This window comes from Trachurus trachurus, assembly GCF_905171665.1.
Source record: "Trachurus trachurus genome assembly, chromosome: 15".
NCBI classification, from domain to species: Eukaryota; Metazoa; Chordata; class Actinopteri; order Carangiformes; family Carangidae; genus Trachurus; species Trachurus trachurus.
In genome coordinates this window covers 2,186,274-2,205,141 of record NC_139906.1, presented here as the reverse complement: position 1 = coordinate 2,205,141, position 18,868 = coordinate 2,186,274, and the positions used below count along the sequence as shown (strand labels likewise).

General features: G+C 42.0%; 2 protein-coding genes and 1 pseudogene across 3 annotated transcripts in view; 2 read left to right on the top strand and 1 right to left on the bottom strand.

Moving 5' to 3' along the window:
* Positions 1-18,868, top strand: part of LOC310997934 (uncharacterized protein) — a 266,892-nt gene that overhangs the window by 206,413 nt on the left and 41,611 nt on the right. The window lies entirely within an intron of this gene.
* LOC310997939 (2-aminoethanethiol dioxygenase-like) lies at positions 5,690-7,434 on the top strand. The gene has a single exon (XM_083987787.1). It carries the CDS (start codon positions 5,795-5,797, stop codon positions 6,581-6,583), a length of 789 nt encoding a protein of 262 aa, XP_083843913.1. The 5' UTR covers positions 5,690-5,794; the 3' UTR covers positions 6,584-7,434.
* On the bottom strand, positions 15,660-18,164 carry LOC310998584 (E3 SUMO-protein ligase EGR2-like; annotated as a pseudogene). The gene is made up of 2 exons: positions 17,981-18,164; positions 15,660-16,814 (listed from the first exon to the last, which is right to left on the bottom strand). The product of its transcript is annotated as an E3 SUMO-protein ligase EGR2-like (transcript).

Here is an 18,868-nt window from a genome sequence, read left to right as displayed (position 1 = left end):
ATGTTGTGTGTTGATGATGTTGTGCAGGCGACGACGCTGCAATGAAATAACAAACGATCACCAGGTTTTTATCAGAGTTAGAGTTGTGTTTCGGTGACCCTGCGGCCGGAGAAGACGCTGTCACATGACCCTCTGACCCCTGGAAACAGCTGAGCCACGTTCAAAAACGATGTTTACTTCTGGGCGGAACGACGCTACGTTCAATTTGTGTTATCGGAAAACAGAGCGTGTGATGGTGATGACATCACATCGCAGTTACGAAGCAGGAAAAACGACCTTTTAGTTGTTGTTCACTGCAAAAACTCAAAATCTTTCCAAGAATATTTGTCTTATTTCTTGTCAAAATGTCTCATTTCTAGTCAAAACTAAACTCTTTTCACTTGTTTTTTAGATCATTTTCATTTGTTTCAAACTAATTTTCACTTGAAATAAGTAGAAAAATCTGCCAGTGAAAGCAAGTTTTTTGTGCTTGTGATAAGAAAGAAAAACTTGCTCCACTGTCAGATTTTTCTACTTATTTCAAGTGGAAATCTGCTTGAAAGAAGTAAAAAAAAAGTGTCTAAAAACAAGCTGCTTTTATGTGATGAGTCTTATTTTAAGTAGAAAGAGATTTGTTTTGACTAGAAATAAGAAATTTTGACAAGAAATAAGATAAATATTCTTGGAAAGATTTTGAGTTTTTGCAGTGTTGTCGTTAGTATTTTTAGTTAAAACAGGCGATAACAAGAGCTAAAGGTGAAGAGACCATTCACTGCCCCCCAAAACCAGTATGGTGGCCCTGAGGTCAGGTTCAGAAAACAACTTTGATAAAACCTCCCAACGCAACAGGACGTGTTTCTGGTGACACATTAAAGGGGAATTGCCGTTTTTTTTTACAATCTGGACCTTATTTCTATCATTAAATATGATAATTTCCTCCCCCAGATAACTTTTACCCCGGATGTTGATAACAGCTAACCCCGGACTCAGAGGGGAATAGCACTAGCCTATCAGAACTAAATATTGGTGAAATGAAGGAGTTTCTCTGCAGATAATGTGTTATTTAGAGGCTGCATTCTGCTGCCCTGTAGACTCCATTATACGGATATACGCGGCTCTCGGCTGGAGCTCATTTCATCACAACCACTTGTAATGACACCAAAGTTATCTGGGGGAGGAAATGATCGGATTTATGCTAGAAATAAGGTCCAGAATGTAATGGCCCGCAATTATCCTTTAAGAGGAGATAGATTTTATTCTTCACTCTGAGTTCAATGAGAAAAGCTGCATTTATCTTCAGTAATGTGTCTTCAGTGGTGGAACGATCATCACAGTGTTTTTTCTCTTTGGTCTCTCCACCATTGACCAGTTAAATCTCCAGTTAAATCGTCTGTTTCTCGTCACTTTCCTTCTGTTTTTCTTTATGATTTATAATATTTACTCATATTTGTGTCTTGATTCATTGTGTTTGTTTAATGGCTCATGTCGGGGCTTCCCCTTCCCCTTCTGTCAGAGCAGCTGAGACATTACATGTGTTGGCTCTGTGAATAATAACTGGGGGGCAAAGATCGTTCAAAGTTAAATACTATGAGGCATGCTGGGTAATGTAGTCCGTCCTCTTGGCGGTTACTTAGATTTCTAAATGAATTCGTCACGTCACAGTCGGAGTTTTGTGACTTGTTTACGTGTTATGACGACGATAATGAATTTATCCAGTCGCTTTTTGAACATGACGTAGTTTTACGTCGCGTAGCCTCGTGCCTGAAAGCCACGTGGACTACATTTCCCACAATGCACCAGGTGTAAACTGTAAAGTGCCGTCTGGTGCGGACGTGTGTGACAGTTAATCACAAATGGGGGTCAGAGACGTGAAGTGACCGCGTGAGACAGTAAAAACAAAAAACAAAAAACTAAAAAAATTAATTTCTCCACTCTGTTACATCCACGTGCTCTTCGGTTAAGTAAAACAATCAAAAAACAAGAGGAATGAGTGAGCACGTGAAGAAAACAGAGCGTTACAAAGCGGCCAATGAACGCGGTGTTAGTCTGAGCGAAGCTGGTCGGAAAGAGGAGAGGTATCACTCCGTCCTCAACTCCGAGGACCACACTGTCATCAGACATTTCATGTTCACAATTAATAATTATAAAAATGTTATAGAAATAGATTTATTAAACCGTATTTCATATATTATTCTGTTGCACTGTTAAGATCAATATATTTAATCACATTATACGAATTAATACTTATTTATCTTCTAAGAGGGAATTCACACGTCCTCACACTCATAAGTAAAAATGGTAATAGTTAAAACAGAAGTAAGTTTGTGAATGTTTTTTGTTAATATAAGTTATCCTTGGTGTCTTCCCCCTCCTTCCCCTCCCTCTGTTCATATTCTTCCTGTTTGGGACCATTAAAGGGATAGTAGCATTTTTTTTTAAAGTGGGGTTGTATGATCTCCAAATAGCCCCTAAGTACTTTAATTGCAGTAGAAGACTCTCTGCACTCCTCCCGTTAGCAACGCCAGCCCATAATAGCCCTGCCCAGAGATTTACAACATACAGTGTTGTGAATGGACCCAAAGAAACGGCCTATTTTCACGGCCTAAAAGAGGTTTTACCTGAAAAAAAAAACACAGTTCCATTGTTCGCTATAATATAATTTTTTCCAGCCCTTCAAAGTGCAGTTTTTTCACGTAAAACCTCTTTTAGGCCGTGAAAATAGGCCGTTTCTTTGGGTCTGTTCACAACACTGTATGTTGTAAATCTCTGGGCAGGGCTATTATGGGCTGGCGTTGCTAACGGGAGGAGTGTAGAGAGTCTTCTACTGCAATTAAAGTACTTAGGGGCTATTTGGAGATCATACAACCACACTTTAAAAAAAATGCTACTATCCCTTTAAAGCTCTGTCTGCAGCCATCAGTGTAACCTCATGATGAAAAACGACGAATTGTGGCCATTTTGGTTTTGGTGCTACATACTGTATTTATTTACACACTGTTGTTCCTGCCCACCATCATTTGGAGGTGTTATTAATTATCCCTCGACTGAAGCGACTGTCACTTTGATAATGTGCAGCCAGTCAGTCACCTTGCAGACTTGTTTCTGTATGTTTTCAGCAGGAAAGGAGCTGTAGACAAGTTTTTGGCCTGTGTGTGTCGTTGCAGGATGAGAGAGACAAATAACTTCTATAGCAAATGGTTTTGCTGGTCACACAGTTGTGAACCAACACAAACAAAATGAATGTCAGCAGAGAAGCCGTGAACCTGCAGAGTTTTCATAACTATTTGTATAGATAAACATCTGTTTTCCACGGTAGCAGAGGTGACATCATAAAGAACCTCCTTCATAACGTTTCATGCTACATTATTAGGAACTCCAGCAAACTGTGATCCAGCAGCTTTCAAATGTAAAGTTTATGTTACATTACTTCCCTCACTTTATTTATAACCTTTTAAATCAGAGCTGTGAAGTTTTTGACAGGTAACAAGGGGACTGGACTGTTGCTGTAGTCACTTAGAGTGGGGAAAATACGTTTTTGTGAGACAGAATATCATAATACCATATCATCAAATAAAGGTTTATTAATTAAAGCAGAAGTAAGTGGAATATTATTGTTAATCTAAGTCTTAAATAGTTGTATCTTCCGACAGCAATCACTTCTATAGAGTGTTTGGTCTGAAACACGGGTCTGTCAGTCACTCTGCTCTGCTCTGAGCCGAGGAGAAAACTTTCCTTGTATCCTACAACCTTTATCCAATGAGGAGAGAGAACGGCATAAAGGGGCGGTCCTCTCTGTGTGTGCAGCCAAGGGATGCGCGTGAAACGCAAAAACATTGTCATACCATATGTGTCTGGGGCAGGGGCGCTGCTAGGGATTTTGGGCCCCATTAAAAGAATCTTTACAGGGCCCCCAACACAGCGGTGAAATTTTTTGATGCTATTTTACATACAATTATGCATTTAAATGGTATTTTTGAGTATCAGTCTGCTGTACACACCACAGATTTTCTCTTCTGTCCTTACTGCACGTCTTCTATCTAATTTTTAAAAAGGGTTTATGCTTTTTAAACCATATTTTTTGTAAGAATTAGTATCATGTGTGTATCTTCTCTTTAGGAAATATTTGAGTTGAAGCATCGCTGTGGTCCATTTGATTGACATGATTGCAGCTGATCCAGTCGGACTGAACCATTTTACATAAATGGGGGTGGGGGGGGGTTGAAAGTTGAAAGTTGAAAGGACATTGAAAATAAAACATTTGTGATTATATGTTAGATAATAACTTACTTAGTGTCATTATTTTTTCTGTATTATCATTTCATCATCGTTAGGGGCCTCTCTGGGCCCCCCTGAATCATGGGCCCCTAGAATCCGTCTCCTTTACCCCCCCTTTTTGGCACCCCAGGTCTGGGGTCTCAGAGAAACTCTTTAAAGGTACATTGTGTAGGAATTCCCCCCATCTAGTGTTGCGGTTGTATATCACAAGCAACTCAATCGTATTTTTCATGCTGCATTCAGGTGAAATTGGGCAGACGGCAGACGGACGACAGCCGCTGCACGTAACGGCTTAAACAAGCCTCTATGTAAACAAGTGGTCCGTCAGCACGAGGCAAAACAATACACCTGACAATATGTTGTCATGGCGATGTGGTATTGTTTTACCGGCTTTCTCTGGACTTCTGTGACTAAAATGACATCTGGTTTGTTAGCGACCGACGGCCGTCTGCCCGACTGCAGGTGAATGCAGCATCAGTGTAACGCTCCATTCCTCCTCACTGCGTTACTGCGGTGACTTTTCACAGACGCCACCTTTTGCACTATGTTACTGTTACTTATACGGACATTCGAGCTGATATATTTAGTACACTTTCTAAGTCCTATTTTAATTTCAATGATCTTGATGATATGAATAAATTGTGTGTAATTTTAGCTGGCAAACACTGCATTAACGAATGTGCCAAAGCCTGCCACCTCATCCTCAATAGAAGACTGTCTCTCATGAGTTCCAGTTCATAAAACAATTGTTTTGTTTTGTTTTTGTTTGTTTTGTTTGTATGGTACTATAATGTGCGTTTTTTTTCATGATTTTATTAGTTGGTGTCTCACAACTCTTTTAATTTTGTGAAGGGGGTACGGGTAATTTTGTAATGAATATTGTATTTTTATATTGTCTCTGGATTTTTATTGTGTGTTGTGGAGTGACACCGCAATAAAGCTTATCTATCTATCTATCTATCTATCTATCTATATATCTATCTATCTATCTATCTATCTATCTATCTATCTATCTATCTATCGAGAAACCATCCCTGAACATCTCCCATTTACAATGCTGCCCTTTCATCTGTACCCAGGAGAATCAACAACTCAACCTCTAAAGACTGTCACATGGGACAACAACAATGGTCAAGTGAAACCAAACCAGTACCTTTGTAAACACACCCACAGGTATCTGGTGACCACACCCTCAGAGGTTAAAGACCTGGGTCTTTCTGGTCTATCTGGGTGCGGACTAGTGAGATAAGAGGTGAAACGTCTTCCCAGACAAATACAAGTCCAGTTGCCTACGATTCAATTTGCCCAGAAAAAAACAAAACACTGACACAGTGTTGTAGTCTCAGAGTTAATCTCCGACAGAGGAATCTCTGCAGAGTGAGTCATCTCGCTGCTAGAGGATCTTTGTGGCTACTAGCTCGGGTCGCTACCGCCGCCGCCGCTAGCAGCAGCAGCAGCAGCAGCAGAGGAGGACTCCACCACCGGGCAGCAGCAGCTCTCTGCTCCTCGGTCCTGGTCCCGGTCCCGGTCCCGGTTCGGTATGATGCCTGGTGACGACATGATGACCTCCACCTCCTCCATCGTGCAGAGAATCGCCCGTCAGGCCCTGGTCACCTTCAGGAGCCCCCCACCAGCACCACCCCCCCACCAGGGGAGTAGTAAGTCCTTCATGGAGAACCTGAACAAGCTGAAGCTGCTGATGACGGAAGTCCGAGCCGCGGACCTGCAGCTGGTCCCGCGGAGAGCCGAGGACCCTCCCTCCTCTTCCCCGGTAGCAGCAGCAGCGTTTCACCCCCCACCGGTGACCTACATGCACATCTGCGAGACGGACCAGTTCAGCATGGGGGTCTTCCTGCTGAAGGCTGGAGCCTCCATCCCGCTGCACGACCACCCGGGCATGCACGGCGTCCTCAAAGTCCTGTACGGGAAGGTCCGGATCCGCTGCTTCGACCGACAGACCCTGCAGCAGAGCATGCAGACCCCCCAGACCCTGCAGACCCCCCTGCAGACCCCGCAGCGCTCCGTGCTCCGCTCCACCGGGGAGTTCACCGAGGAGTCGGGCCCCTGCGTGCTGTCCCCGGACCGGGACAACCTGCACCAGATCGACGCCGTGGACGGACCCACGGCGTTCATGGACATCCTGGCCCCCCCGTACGACCCCGACGACGGCAGAGACTGTCACTACTACCGCGTCCTGGACCTGGAGCAGGAGGAGGAGAAGGAGGAGAAAGAGAAGGAGCAGAAGGAGGTCTGGCTCATGGAGATCTCACAGCCTGCAGAGTTCTGGTGTGGAGGAGAACCGTATCCAGGCCCGGAGGTCTCCCTCTGATCCCCCCCCCCTCCCCGGACTGACTCAGCCCCCTGCCCCCCTGGACACCTCCCTAATCAATCAATCAATCTGGATTTTTACTCATGACAAAGAATGTGACAGGTCAGGTTTATGCACACTGCAACAACTCAAAATCTTTCCAAGAATATTTGTCTTATTTCTTGTCAAAATGTCTCATTTCTAGTCAAAACTCACCTCTTTTCACTTAAAATATAAGACTCATCACCTAAAAATGAACTTGTTTTTAGATCATTTCACTTGTTTCAAACAAATTTTCACTTGAAAAAAGTAGAAAAATCTGCCAGTGTTTTGTGCTTGTAATAAGAAAGAAAAACTTGCTCCACTATCAGATTTTTCTACTTATTTCAAGTGAAAATCTGCTTGAAAGTCCCTCCGGACTGGCACACTGCAAAACTCAAGAATATTTGTCTTATTCCTTTTCAAAACTAATCTCTTTTCACTTAAAATATAAGAATCATCACCTAGTGGAGCAAAAACTTGCTCCGCTATCAGATTTTTCTACTTATTTCAAGTGAAAATAGACTTGAAAGAAGTAAAAAGTGTCTAAAAACAAGCTACTTTTTACACAACGAGTCTTATTTTAAGTATAATGAGATTTGTTTTGACTAGAAATGACATTTTTACTAGAAACAAGACAAATATTCTTGGTGAGATTTTGAGTTTTTGCAGTGCAAGAGGCCGGAGCTCGGACACTGTTGGGTCAAAACTAAACAGAATCTATAATTTAATCAATCAATCAATCAATCCTGATTGAGCAGTCCAGCCCCTGCGTGCTGCCGGGACAACCTGCACCAGATCGACGCCGTGGACGGACCCACGGCGTTCATGGACATCCTGGCCCCCCATACGACCCCGACGACGGCAGAGACTGACTCACCCCCCTGAATTTGTAGACTACAGCACACTGCAGAAACTCCAAATCTTTCCAAGAATATTTGTCTTATTTCTTGTCAAAATGTCTCATTTCTAGTCAAAACTAATCTCTTTTCACTCAAAATATAAGACTCATCACCTAAAAATGAACTTGTTTTTAGATCATTTAACTTGTTTCAAACAAATTTTCACTTGAAATACGTAGGTAAATCTGCCAGTTTTTTGTGCTCGTCATAAGAAAGAAAAACTTGATCCACAGAACAGGGTATGTGACGTCACTGCACAGGTGAAACACAACAACAACAAGTCCGGTTTATCGACCCTGAAGGTGTAGACTACAGCACACTGCAAAAACTCCAAATCTTACCAAGAATATTTGTCTTATTTCTTGTCAGAATGTCTCATTTCTAATGAAAACAAATCTCTTTTCACTTGTTTTTAGATCATTTTCACTCGTTTCAAACTAATTTTCACTTGAAATAAGTAGAAAAATCTGCCAGTGAAAGCAAGCAAGTACTTTACTGACCAAGAATGTAACCTATCAGAACAGGATATGTGACACACAACAACAAGTCCGGTTTGTGCACACTGCAAAAACTCCAAATCTGTCCAAGAATATTTGTCTTATTTCTAGTCAAAACGAATCTCTTTTCACTTAAAATAAGAATCATTACCTAAAAATTAACTTGTTTTTAGATACTATAGAATAATATAGATAAAGTAGGAAAATATGCCAGTTTTTTGTGCTTGTAATAAGGAAGAAAAACTTGCTCCACTACCAGATTTTTCTACTTATTTCAAGTGAAAATATGCTTGAAAGAAGTAAAAAGTGTCTAAAAACAAGCAAATTTTTATTTGATGAGTCTTATTTTAAGTAGAATGAGATTAGTTTTGACTAGAAATGACATTTTGACTAGAAATAAGACAAATATTCTTGGTAAGATTTTGAGTTTTTGCAGTGCAAGAGGCCGGAACTCAGACACTGTTGGGTCAAAACTAAACAGAATCTATAATTTAATCAATCAATCAGTCTTGATCGGGGGGTAACTTGTTTCAGCTCTGGGTTTTTACTTTACTGACTGAGAATGTAACCAATCAGAGAACAGGTGTACAGGTGAAACACAATAGGTCCGTTTCCATTTCACTTATACAGCCCTCAGGGCCACAGATACTGTAGATAGGATGGGCTGTCTGCAGCGTTGTCATGGAGACGCTCAAGTTTCACAATGTTGGTTTTGTTTGGAGGAAAAATTAATTAAATCACACTTTTGCATTCATGATGCATTTTTTTTTATTTTTATCTCCTTTAATCCTTGAATTTCCTGACGGTGTGTGAAGGCAGCAGCGACCAGCTCAGAGTTTCACACCAAAATAAGAGTCTAGGAGGTGTTTTCTTTTTGTTTTTTTTACATGAGTAGATGCCAAGAAATGAGAAAACTGACTATGTGCAGGGGGCGGGGGGTTGTTATGGTGCTGCGTTCGAGGTCGATGCAGGAAATCAGAGAGTTTTGTGTCTGATAATCTGAACTAAACAGCTTTAAACGCAGCATGAAGCTCAAAACCTCTGCAGAAACACCTCTGTACTGTGTATTCAACATATCAGCTGTTGCACTGCATGAAAACACTGACACATGACGATCATAATAGTAACAATAATAACTCCTCTGCACCTTGAACGCAGCATCAGAAGAGCTGAGAGCTTTGTTTGTTAGTTTCCCCTGGTTTTTACTGAATCGTCTTCCTGCTTCTGGCTTTTTGTGACTTGTTCTTCTCCGAGTCGTTCAGCTTCTTCAGCACAAACTCTTCCTCGTCCAGGCTTCAGTCTCCAAAACGTCGGGTTAATAATAATAATAATAATAATACCAATAATAGTTCCTAACTGTAAAAAGTTTCCATATATGCACTATTATTGCTGCTGCTGCTGCTGACCAACAACGATGCTTCACAATCTGCAGCGGCATCAACTCTTCTATTAACTCCCTAAAGACCTGGAATGATGCATTTCAAAATAAAAGACTTCTAATTCAGAAAATTATAGGAAACTAAAAACTTTATAGAGTTTCCATGAGAGCAGTGAATAGGACTCAATGTGCTGTGTGTGCGTGTGTGTGTGTGCGTGTGTGTAAGGTTTGAGGCTATCTGTGTTGATGTGTCTCTGCCTGTATAATGAACATTTTCTGTCTGTTCATATAAAACGTGCTGTTTATTTTTGCCTAAACGCATCTGATTCTTTCTCTTCTGTTGTGTCTTTTCTTGAATCTGGTTCGTGTGTATCAAGTTAAAACTAAACATGTCACGTTATCTCAGGCTATTGTTAGATTCATGTCCCTTTATCTTTATATAATTGTTTTATATTTGGTCGCTCTGAAACACTCTCATCTGTTTCACATCACAAGCTCAACACTGATGACGGTGACGTCCGAAGGCTTTTATTGTGAAAAACCTGCCAGGAAGCGATGATTTTTTTGTTTTGTTGGTTTTATAGCTTGAAGATTAATCAATGAGCAACTCAGGACAGAAGATGTAGTTCATTAAAGGGACAGTTCCAACATTTAGTCAGATCCTCCTCTCACCATAACCCCTATAGTCACAGCAGTAGCTTCATCACCTTTAATTATCGGTGCATGATGTTTTGAGATCGGCGGGGCAGAGACGTGAGCTGCTCAGTGAACACAATGGAGGTGAACGGTACAGGTTTCCAACCATTTCATACAGCCTCCTTCTTACATGTTTTACTTTTACTCTTCAGATATTGTTTCATCTTTTCAAGATTGCTTCAGCAGTTTCTTCACTAAATTTAGCATTGTTTCAATTATTTATTCAGCTTTCAGCATTCACCCGTATTTCCTTCAGGAAATGCATTCTCTAGTTATACATGATTAGTTCCTAGCGTGGTGAATGTGCAGGTCACAACTTGAGCGTTGTGGAGTTGTTGGATCGTGTATTTGATGAGTTTGATGAGTCGACAAAACATGCACCGATAATTAAAGGTAGCAAACCTACTGCTATGACTAGCTATAGCCTAGGGATTATGGTGAGAGGAGAATTTGCCAAAATGTTGAACTATCCCTCTAAATTCACATAAAAATGGAAAATAGATGCTAATGAACAGTTTTAAAACGAAAGCACCACAAACAGAAGCTAAACGTTAGGCTAAATCATAAACTCAAACTGTGTCGATGTCAAATTGTTTCTCATCGTCCACCGTCAGTGTTTGCTAATGCTAACGTCAGATCGTCCAGGACATTTTAATGACTTTACAAGCTAATAATGGAGATGAAAGGGCACAAAATCAGCTACATCAATAGTAAGCTAAACTGTATCTGGGCTAAAGTGAGAGACTAACTTACATCAGTTAGCTGCACAACATAAGTTCGCGTCTTAGCTGCTTATTGTTATTTTTTTGTTGTTGTTTTGTTTCCTTTTTTTCGATGAATGAAACAAATAAACTAAACTTAAAGTTCAAGCTAATGCTACCTAACCTATAACATTAGGCTAAAGTGAGAAGCTAGCATGCAGCTAGCATCCAGGTGATTCTCTGAATTCGGTACACTCAGGTTTACCTCAAAGATTTTCTAATATAGTAACACATATTTTTGCATTTTAAAGCCATAAATTGATGGATCCATGTGTCTTTGGATTATCAAACACTATAGAAATCTTTTTTTTTTTTTTTTTACTTTTTTTTTATTTATGGGTTGCTAAGGAGTAGCTTAGATAGATGACAGCTAATGTCCTGAGTCACGTTTTCATTGAATTTAAAACAAACAAGAATTGCAATTAACCTATTTTTTTTTGGTTAATATAATAATATTCCTGACTACTTTAACAAAAACAATATAAAAATCAAAAACAAAAATCTATTATTCATGAAATAACAATATTTTATCATGTCTCAATTCCCCGTTTTAAAAACAATGGTTCAGTCCAACATCCTCAGCATTGATGAAGAATCACTAAGTCTTTAGAAGAACAAACTGTAAAGACATTAGCCTACTTAGCATCTTTTCTTATAGCCTATTTAATTACTTTTATTGTGAGATCGTCACATCGTCAAGCTCAACCTTTCATTTCCATTATATAAATACTTGATAGTTTACAACTGTTTAGAAAAACTGACAATAATGTTGAAAAATATTAGGACATTTCATGATTTCCTGAAGTCATGTGATGCTACATGTCTTGGCTAATTAAGGAAGTTGATTCATTATCTCAGGAGCTGATTAATAGAAATAGATTGTTTTAAAATTTAGGTTCAAAATTGTATCTTCAACGACTGACACAGAATTTTAAAAAAAAGCAGCAGGAGCCAAAACAAACTGAACAAAACATTTATTTGCATCGTCGACGAGAAGCATCAGTCCAGCAGAGTAAAAAGCTTCAGTGCTCCACTTATTTGCATAAAAACGATAAAACACAAATAGAGAACTTTCATTATAGTCCAGTGTCTCTCTCTCTCTCTCTCTCACTCTCTCTCTCTCTCTCTCTCTCTCTCTCTCTCTCGTATCAGGTAGAAATGCTGGTCACATCTTTACAAACATCTTCAGGTGTGTGTGAACACCTGGAAACATCCAGAAACTGACGTCAGATCTGATCTCACACAAAACCAGGACCTTGTTTCTTTTTAAAAAAAGCTTCATTTTGTTGCATCAATGTAGCCTGCCAAACCAGATCATTAACACGTCTAGTCTGGCAACGAGCGGTCGACCTCGGCTCAATCCAGGGGGCGGGATGAAGGCTGTCTTTCAAACTGCCTCTGCACCAATAGGGCAGAGCGATAGATATAACATCGCTCTGCAATAGGGTAGCGCTACGACCAATCAGAGCAAAGAGCAGGATGACGTCGGTATAGACCCTTTTAGAGAGTATTAACAAAGACAGGTGTGGCTCATTAGAAAACGCGCTGGTACACTAAATGGAATGGAGCCTTAATTAGTATCCTTGGTAACACCTGTATTTGTTTATACTCTCTGAAACGGTCTATAGATTAAACTTTTCCCGTATCCCGTCGGCAAAACACCAAATACATCCTTCTTCTAAATGAACGACTTCAGTGCAGTTTCTGGCTCAACTTTTAAAGAAAATGACAAGTTTAATTATTTCAAAGTTGATGCCAACGCCGATTCAAATGATTCCTTTGCCAAAGCCATCTTCTTGTCATGTTTTTCACCGTTGCAAGTAGCTATGTCGTCATGGCGTTAAGCCGCCCAACGACGCTCTAAACAGATAGAGCGCTGTGATTGGTGAACACAAACGGTGTTCGAGACTCAAAAAGTTCCTATGGCTCCTTTCTAGACCCACCTACGGAGCAAAGAGATTTGCTGCCGCTAGGGTGCAGCTAGATTTCTAGGCTAACATCAATAACCAGTAAAGAGTTCACTGAGTTTCCCGCCACCTTAGCTCCGCCCCCCAATAGACCGAATCTCCTTGTTGTTTACATTCTACTTCCGGGTAGAAAACCAGCACGTAATTTGAATGAGATCAATAGTAACGAACGAGAGTTTAGCTATATCTCATATTTTTCACGCTCTATCACCGTTTAGACAAATCTGAAATGATTGAAGAAACATTATTATTTCTGTGTGTGTGTTTTGTGTTGCTGTGTGTTGTATTTATTCAGTTTGGGGGAATCACAGTGTCTAGAAAGCATCAGTGGCTCAGCTGACAGGGACAGCTGACGGCGGTAGCTAAGCTAACGGCGGTAGCTAAGCTAACGGCGGTAGCTAAGCTAACACCAGGACGTCAGCTGTTAAAACCCTCCCGTTGTGGGACACGACATGAAACTACTCCAGTAGCTCAGTCATGTTGTAACTCAGATATCCGCTGGAGAAAATATTTTTTCATGGAGCGTTTATTGAGTCACTGAGTTATTAAAGTTAAAACAGGTAGCCTAGCTAACCGTTAGCCCAGCTAATCTATGATAACCATGACTAATTACAAAAATGTGCACACGTAAATAGTAATGTTTGTCCAATCATTAGTTTTATAAACTTTACAAACATCAGATTAGTCTAAACGGTGATATAGTGACATGAAAAATTAGATATATATAGTGAAACTCCCGTCCGTCACTATTGTTCTCATGCTGGTTTTCTACCCGGAAGTAGTTGTAAACAACAAGGAGATTCGTCCTATAGTGATGTCACAGCATCTCTCTCTTGCATGGTGCACTTTGATGACATCACTCTGGCACCTGTCCGGGTCACAGGCGTTTCCTTTAATTTAGTAAAACGTTGCAGTGTAAAAATGATTCCTGAAACCTGCACATGCAGCTTTATGTTTTATTAAAAGAGTTCATATTGATCAGTGATCAGTGATCAGCTACTGTCACAGTGACGGAGCAGACTGTGAAGATCCAACTCCGACTGTTCAGTTTACAATATGTCGACGGGTCAAAAACCAAAAACACTGAGGAGACGTTACTGTGTCATTCCTGCAAAATGTGTGTGTGTGTGTGCATGTGTGTGTGTGTGTGTGTGTGTGTGTGTGCGTGTGTGTGTGTGTGTACCTGAACTGTGGCTGAATCCCTGAGAGCATGAAGCACAGACTGCACACACACACACTGACTGACTGATGCCTGGCCACAGAGCACTGAGGCAGAGAAACACAAAACCTGCAGCGTCTAGGTCCGATTGTTGTTGAGAAACAATAATGAGTTAGTTAGTTAATTAAAGGGACAGTTCAACATTTAGTCAGATCCTCCTCTCACCATTATCTAACCTATAGTCAGAGCAGTAGGTTCATTACCTTTAATTATCGGTGCATGTTGTTTTTGCAGTTTTGTTTTGTCTGTGAAACACTGCATTGTGAAACCAAGGCAAAGTGCAGTATCTGCCATAAATATCACACATATTGTCACGTGTATTGTTTTGCCTCGTGCTGACGGACCACTTGTTTACATAGAGGCTTGTTTATGCCGTTACGTGCAGCGGCTGTCGTCCGTCTGCCGTCTGCCCAATTTCACGTGAATGCAGCATGAAAAATATGACTGAGTTGCTTGAGATATACAACCACAACGCTAGATGGGAGGAATTCCTACACAATGTTCCTTTAAACCTGACAATGAAAAACACAAAAAGCTGTTTTTCTCAGTTTGGCATTTTTACAAATAACTGCAGTTTGCCTTATGGTGAGAGAATGATCTGACTAAATGTTGAACTTATCCCTTTAATAATCTGGACCATGTCAGTTAATGTGATAAAAAAAAGCTCCCTGATTTTGAACTTATGGCTTCCAAACCCACACTGCAAAAACTCAAAATCTTTCCAAGAATATTTGTCTTATTTCTTGTCAAAATGTCTCATTTCTAGAGACAAAACTAATCTCTTTCCACTTAAAATAAGACTCATCACCTAAAAAATAACATGTTTTTAGATCATTTTCATTTGTTTCAAACACATTTTCAGTTGACATAAGTAGAAAAATCTGCCAGTGAAAGCAGGTTTTTTTTGTGCTTGTAATAAGGAAGAAAAACTTGCTCCACTATCAGATTTTTCTACTTATTTCAAGTGAAAATATGTTTGAAACAAGTGAAAATGATCTAAAAACAAGTTCATTCTTAATGTGATGAGTCTTATTTTAAGTAGAATGAGATTTGTTTTGACTAGAAGTTAAATTTTGACCAGAAATAAGACAAATATACTCGGTAAGATATTAGAGTTTTTGCAGTGCATCTAGTCTCGTTGTGAGGCCGCCGGCTTCTTCTCCTTCTGCCGCAGGTGGACCTTCATGTGCCGCCGCCTCTCGTCTATCTCTTGTCTTATTTCTAGTCAAAACTAAACTCTTTCCACTTAAAATAAGACTCATCACCTAAAAAATAACTTGTTTTTAGATCATTTTCACTTGTTTCAAACAAATTTTCACTTTCACTTTCTTATTACAAGCACAAAAAACTTGCTTTCACGGGCAGATTTTTCTACTTATTTCAAGTGAAAATTTGTTTAAAACAAATGAAAATGATCTAAAAACAAGTTCATTTTAAGGTGATGAGTCTTATTTTAAGTGGAAAGAGATTAGTTTTGAGTAGAAATGAGACATTTTGACAATAAATAAGACGAATAATTTTGCAGTTTGCAGTGTGCAGTTTGCCTTATGAGAGGAGGATCTGACTAAATGTTGAACTATCCCTTCAATAATCTGGATCATGTCAGTCAATGTGATAAAAAGTTCCCTGATTTTGAACTTATGGCTTCCAACCCCCCTCTCCTCCTCCTCCTCCTCCTCCTCCTCTAGTCTCGTTGTGAGGAGGCCGCCGGCTTCTTCTCCTTCTGCCGCAGGTGGATCTTCATGTGCCGCCGCCTCTCGTCGCTGCGCGCGAACTTCCTGCCGCACTGGTCGCAGGAGAACGGCTTCTCTCCGGTGTGCGTGCGGATGTGCGTGGTGAGGTGGTCGCTGCGGCTGAAGCTCCTCATGCAGATGCGGCACTGGAACGGCTTGTGGCCCGTGTGGATGCGCAGGTGGCGACTCAGCTCGTCCGACCGGGAGAAGCGGCGGTCGCAGCTCTCCGCCGGGCACGGGTACGGCCGCTGGTGCACCGGCGTCTTGCTCGGCCGGTTCGGGTACTTCCGGGGTCTGAGGATGGGTCTGAGCGCGAGATGATTCAGATTCTGGTTCTGGTTGTGGTGGTTCAGGGAGGAGAAAGCGGCGGCCATCGGCCCCTCTGAAGGCGCAGCGCCGAGCGTAAAGTTCCTGATGGTGTTGAGCGGCGTGAGAGGAGGAGGAGGCGGCGGGAACGGGAGAGACTTCCGGTCCGGTGGTGGCGGGAAACAACCGGCCGGTAACGGTAACTGTAACTGTAACGGTAACTCCCGCGGGGCCTGGCAGCTCTGCGGGTAGAAGCCGCTGTAGTCCGGCACCAGGGAGAGCAGCGCGCCGCCGCCGCCGTCAGCTGCTGCAGGTTTGTTGGGTTGTTGGCTATAGGACTGAGGAGGCGCATGGTGGTGGTGATGGTGGTAGGACATGGTCGCTAGGTAACCACCACCTCCTGCTGCTCCTCCTCCTCCTCCTCCTCCCTCCTGGTATATGTCTCCGCTGCAGGAGTAGGAGGACGGGTGTGAGGGCGCGTGGTGGTGGTGGTACATGTGGCTGATGTCCGGCTGGCCGCCGTGCGTCATGGCGCCGCCGTCTCCAACTCCTGATGCGTAAATATTTGGAGACGCGACCGGAGACCTGATGTCCGCGCTGACCACGTTGATGACGTCTCCTCCTCCTCGTGCACCTCCTCCTCCTCCTCCTCTCGACTCCACCGAGAACTTGCCGGTGAAGGCCACGGGCTGCGTGCGTAAAGTTGCCACGAACTGCGCCAAGTCGCCGCCGCGGCTCGAGAACAGGAGGTCACCTAGGAGACGAGAGGAGAGGAGAGGTCACAACACTTCACACCTTCAGCATCATCATTTAAAATAAAAAATATTTTGCACGAACATATCATTTAACTCTCATGGGTCAAGGAAGGAAGGAAGGAATGGAAAAAGGAGGTAACAGATTGGGTCAAAAAGGAAGGAAGAAGTAAGGACGAAGGGAAGGAAGGGGGAAAGGAAGGAAAGAAAAGTGGAGGGAGGGAACAAATTTGTTAAAGGAAGGAAGAAGAGAGAGGAAAGAAGGAAGGAAGGAAGAGAAAGATGGAGGGCTGCGTGCGTAAAGTTGCCACGAACTGCGCCAAGTCGCCTAGGAGACGGAGAGAGAGGAGAGGAGGAGGAGAGGAGAGGTGGTCTTCAGAGTAAAATGATAATACAGAAATTCATAACATAAAAAAAAGAATATTTTGCACGAAATATCCCGTTGGAAGGAAGGAAGGAAGGGAAAAGGAGAGAAAGACAGAAAGAGGGAGGGAACAAATTGGGTCAAAAGGGAAGGAAGAAGTAAGGACGAAGGGAAGGAAGGGGGAAAGGGAAGGAAAGAAAAGTGGAGGGAGGGAACAAATGTGTTCAAGGAAGGAAGAAGAGGGAAGAAAGTAGGGAGGAAAGAAGGAAGGAAGGGGAAAGGGAAGGAAAGAAAGAAAGATGGAGGGAGGGAACAGATCAGGTCAATTGGATCAAAAGAGGAAGGAAGAAGAAGTAAGGACGAAGGAAACAAAGGAAGGAAGGAAGGAAGGAAGGAAGGAAGGAAGGAAGGAAGGAAGGAAGGAAGGAAGGAAGGGAGGGGAAAAGGATTGTGGAAAGAAGGAAGGATGGAGGAAGGGAACAGATTGGGTCAATTTGACCCAGAAGGACGACAGGAGGGTTAAAACAGCATGAAAACAAAAAGCCAAATTTGCTACAAGTTAAAAACAAGAACATAGGAACAATTCAACAATAACGAAAAATAAGTAGAAAAGTAAGTGATTAAACAGTAAATATAAGGAAGAAATGACAAATACACATAGGCTATGAATGAATAATAATACAAAACAATAATAATGGTCCATGGTTTGACTGATGAGCTACTTTTTAAATGATGTTAAATGAATACAGTAATTCTTCATCATCATCGTCATGCAGCCACACCGCTTCACCACTCAGCTCTTACCGACTTCATCCTCCCCGGGTTTCCCTCCGTCTTCCTCCCCTACATCCTCCTCTTTAAACACCATCAACCCCCCAACTCCCACTCCCACCACCCCCTCCTCCTCCTCCTCCAGGTAGGACACCGGAGCTTTGGCAACATGATCCAGAGCCGCGCAGACCTGCTCCACCGTCTTCACCAAGCTCATTTTTCTCTTTAAACCTGACGATGATGATGATGATTGTCGGTGTTTCCCCTCATTTTGTCTGTTCCGCCTCTCATCTCATCGGGGGTGTAAAGAGCTGCTGCTGGATGCTGCAGTACTATGGTTATAAAGGGAATCTCTGGGTGTCCCGTTACGTCATTTACCAAATATGGACTTAGAGGCCAAAAAAAAAGAAGAGAAAGGAAGAAGAGGGAACTCCAGAAATAGGCCTGATGGAGCGCGTCGTGACGAAATATGGAAACACACACAGAGAATTTACAATGTTGGAGTTGGAATCAATAGCCTATAAATAAAGATTTTTAACAAACAGCTTATTGGTGAATGAATGCATGTGATTATTATGGTTTTAGTCTCAGGTGCAAAGATTAAACCAGAGAATCGCTCAGACCGGAAAACTCCTCTCCTCCGCCTCCATATAAGGAGTCTCCGGTGGATCCCTGGTTGCTTATTATGGCCTAGATCCGGCTGCACCGTGTCACACCGAGCTGTGTTCGTGCCAGATGAGCCCACACACCGACACACACACACCGACACACACACAGGCCCGCGTGCATCTGATGGATGAGGCCGATTAACAGACTGAAGCTGCTGCGCTCTGTATCAAAACACTGACACACACATAAACACACACACAAGGAGGCAAAGGTTTGTTTTTAATGTGTCTAAATTTACATCAGTTTTTACAG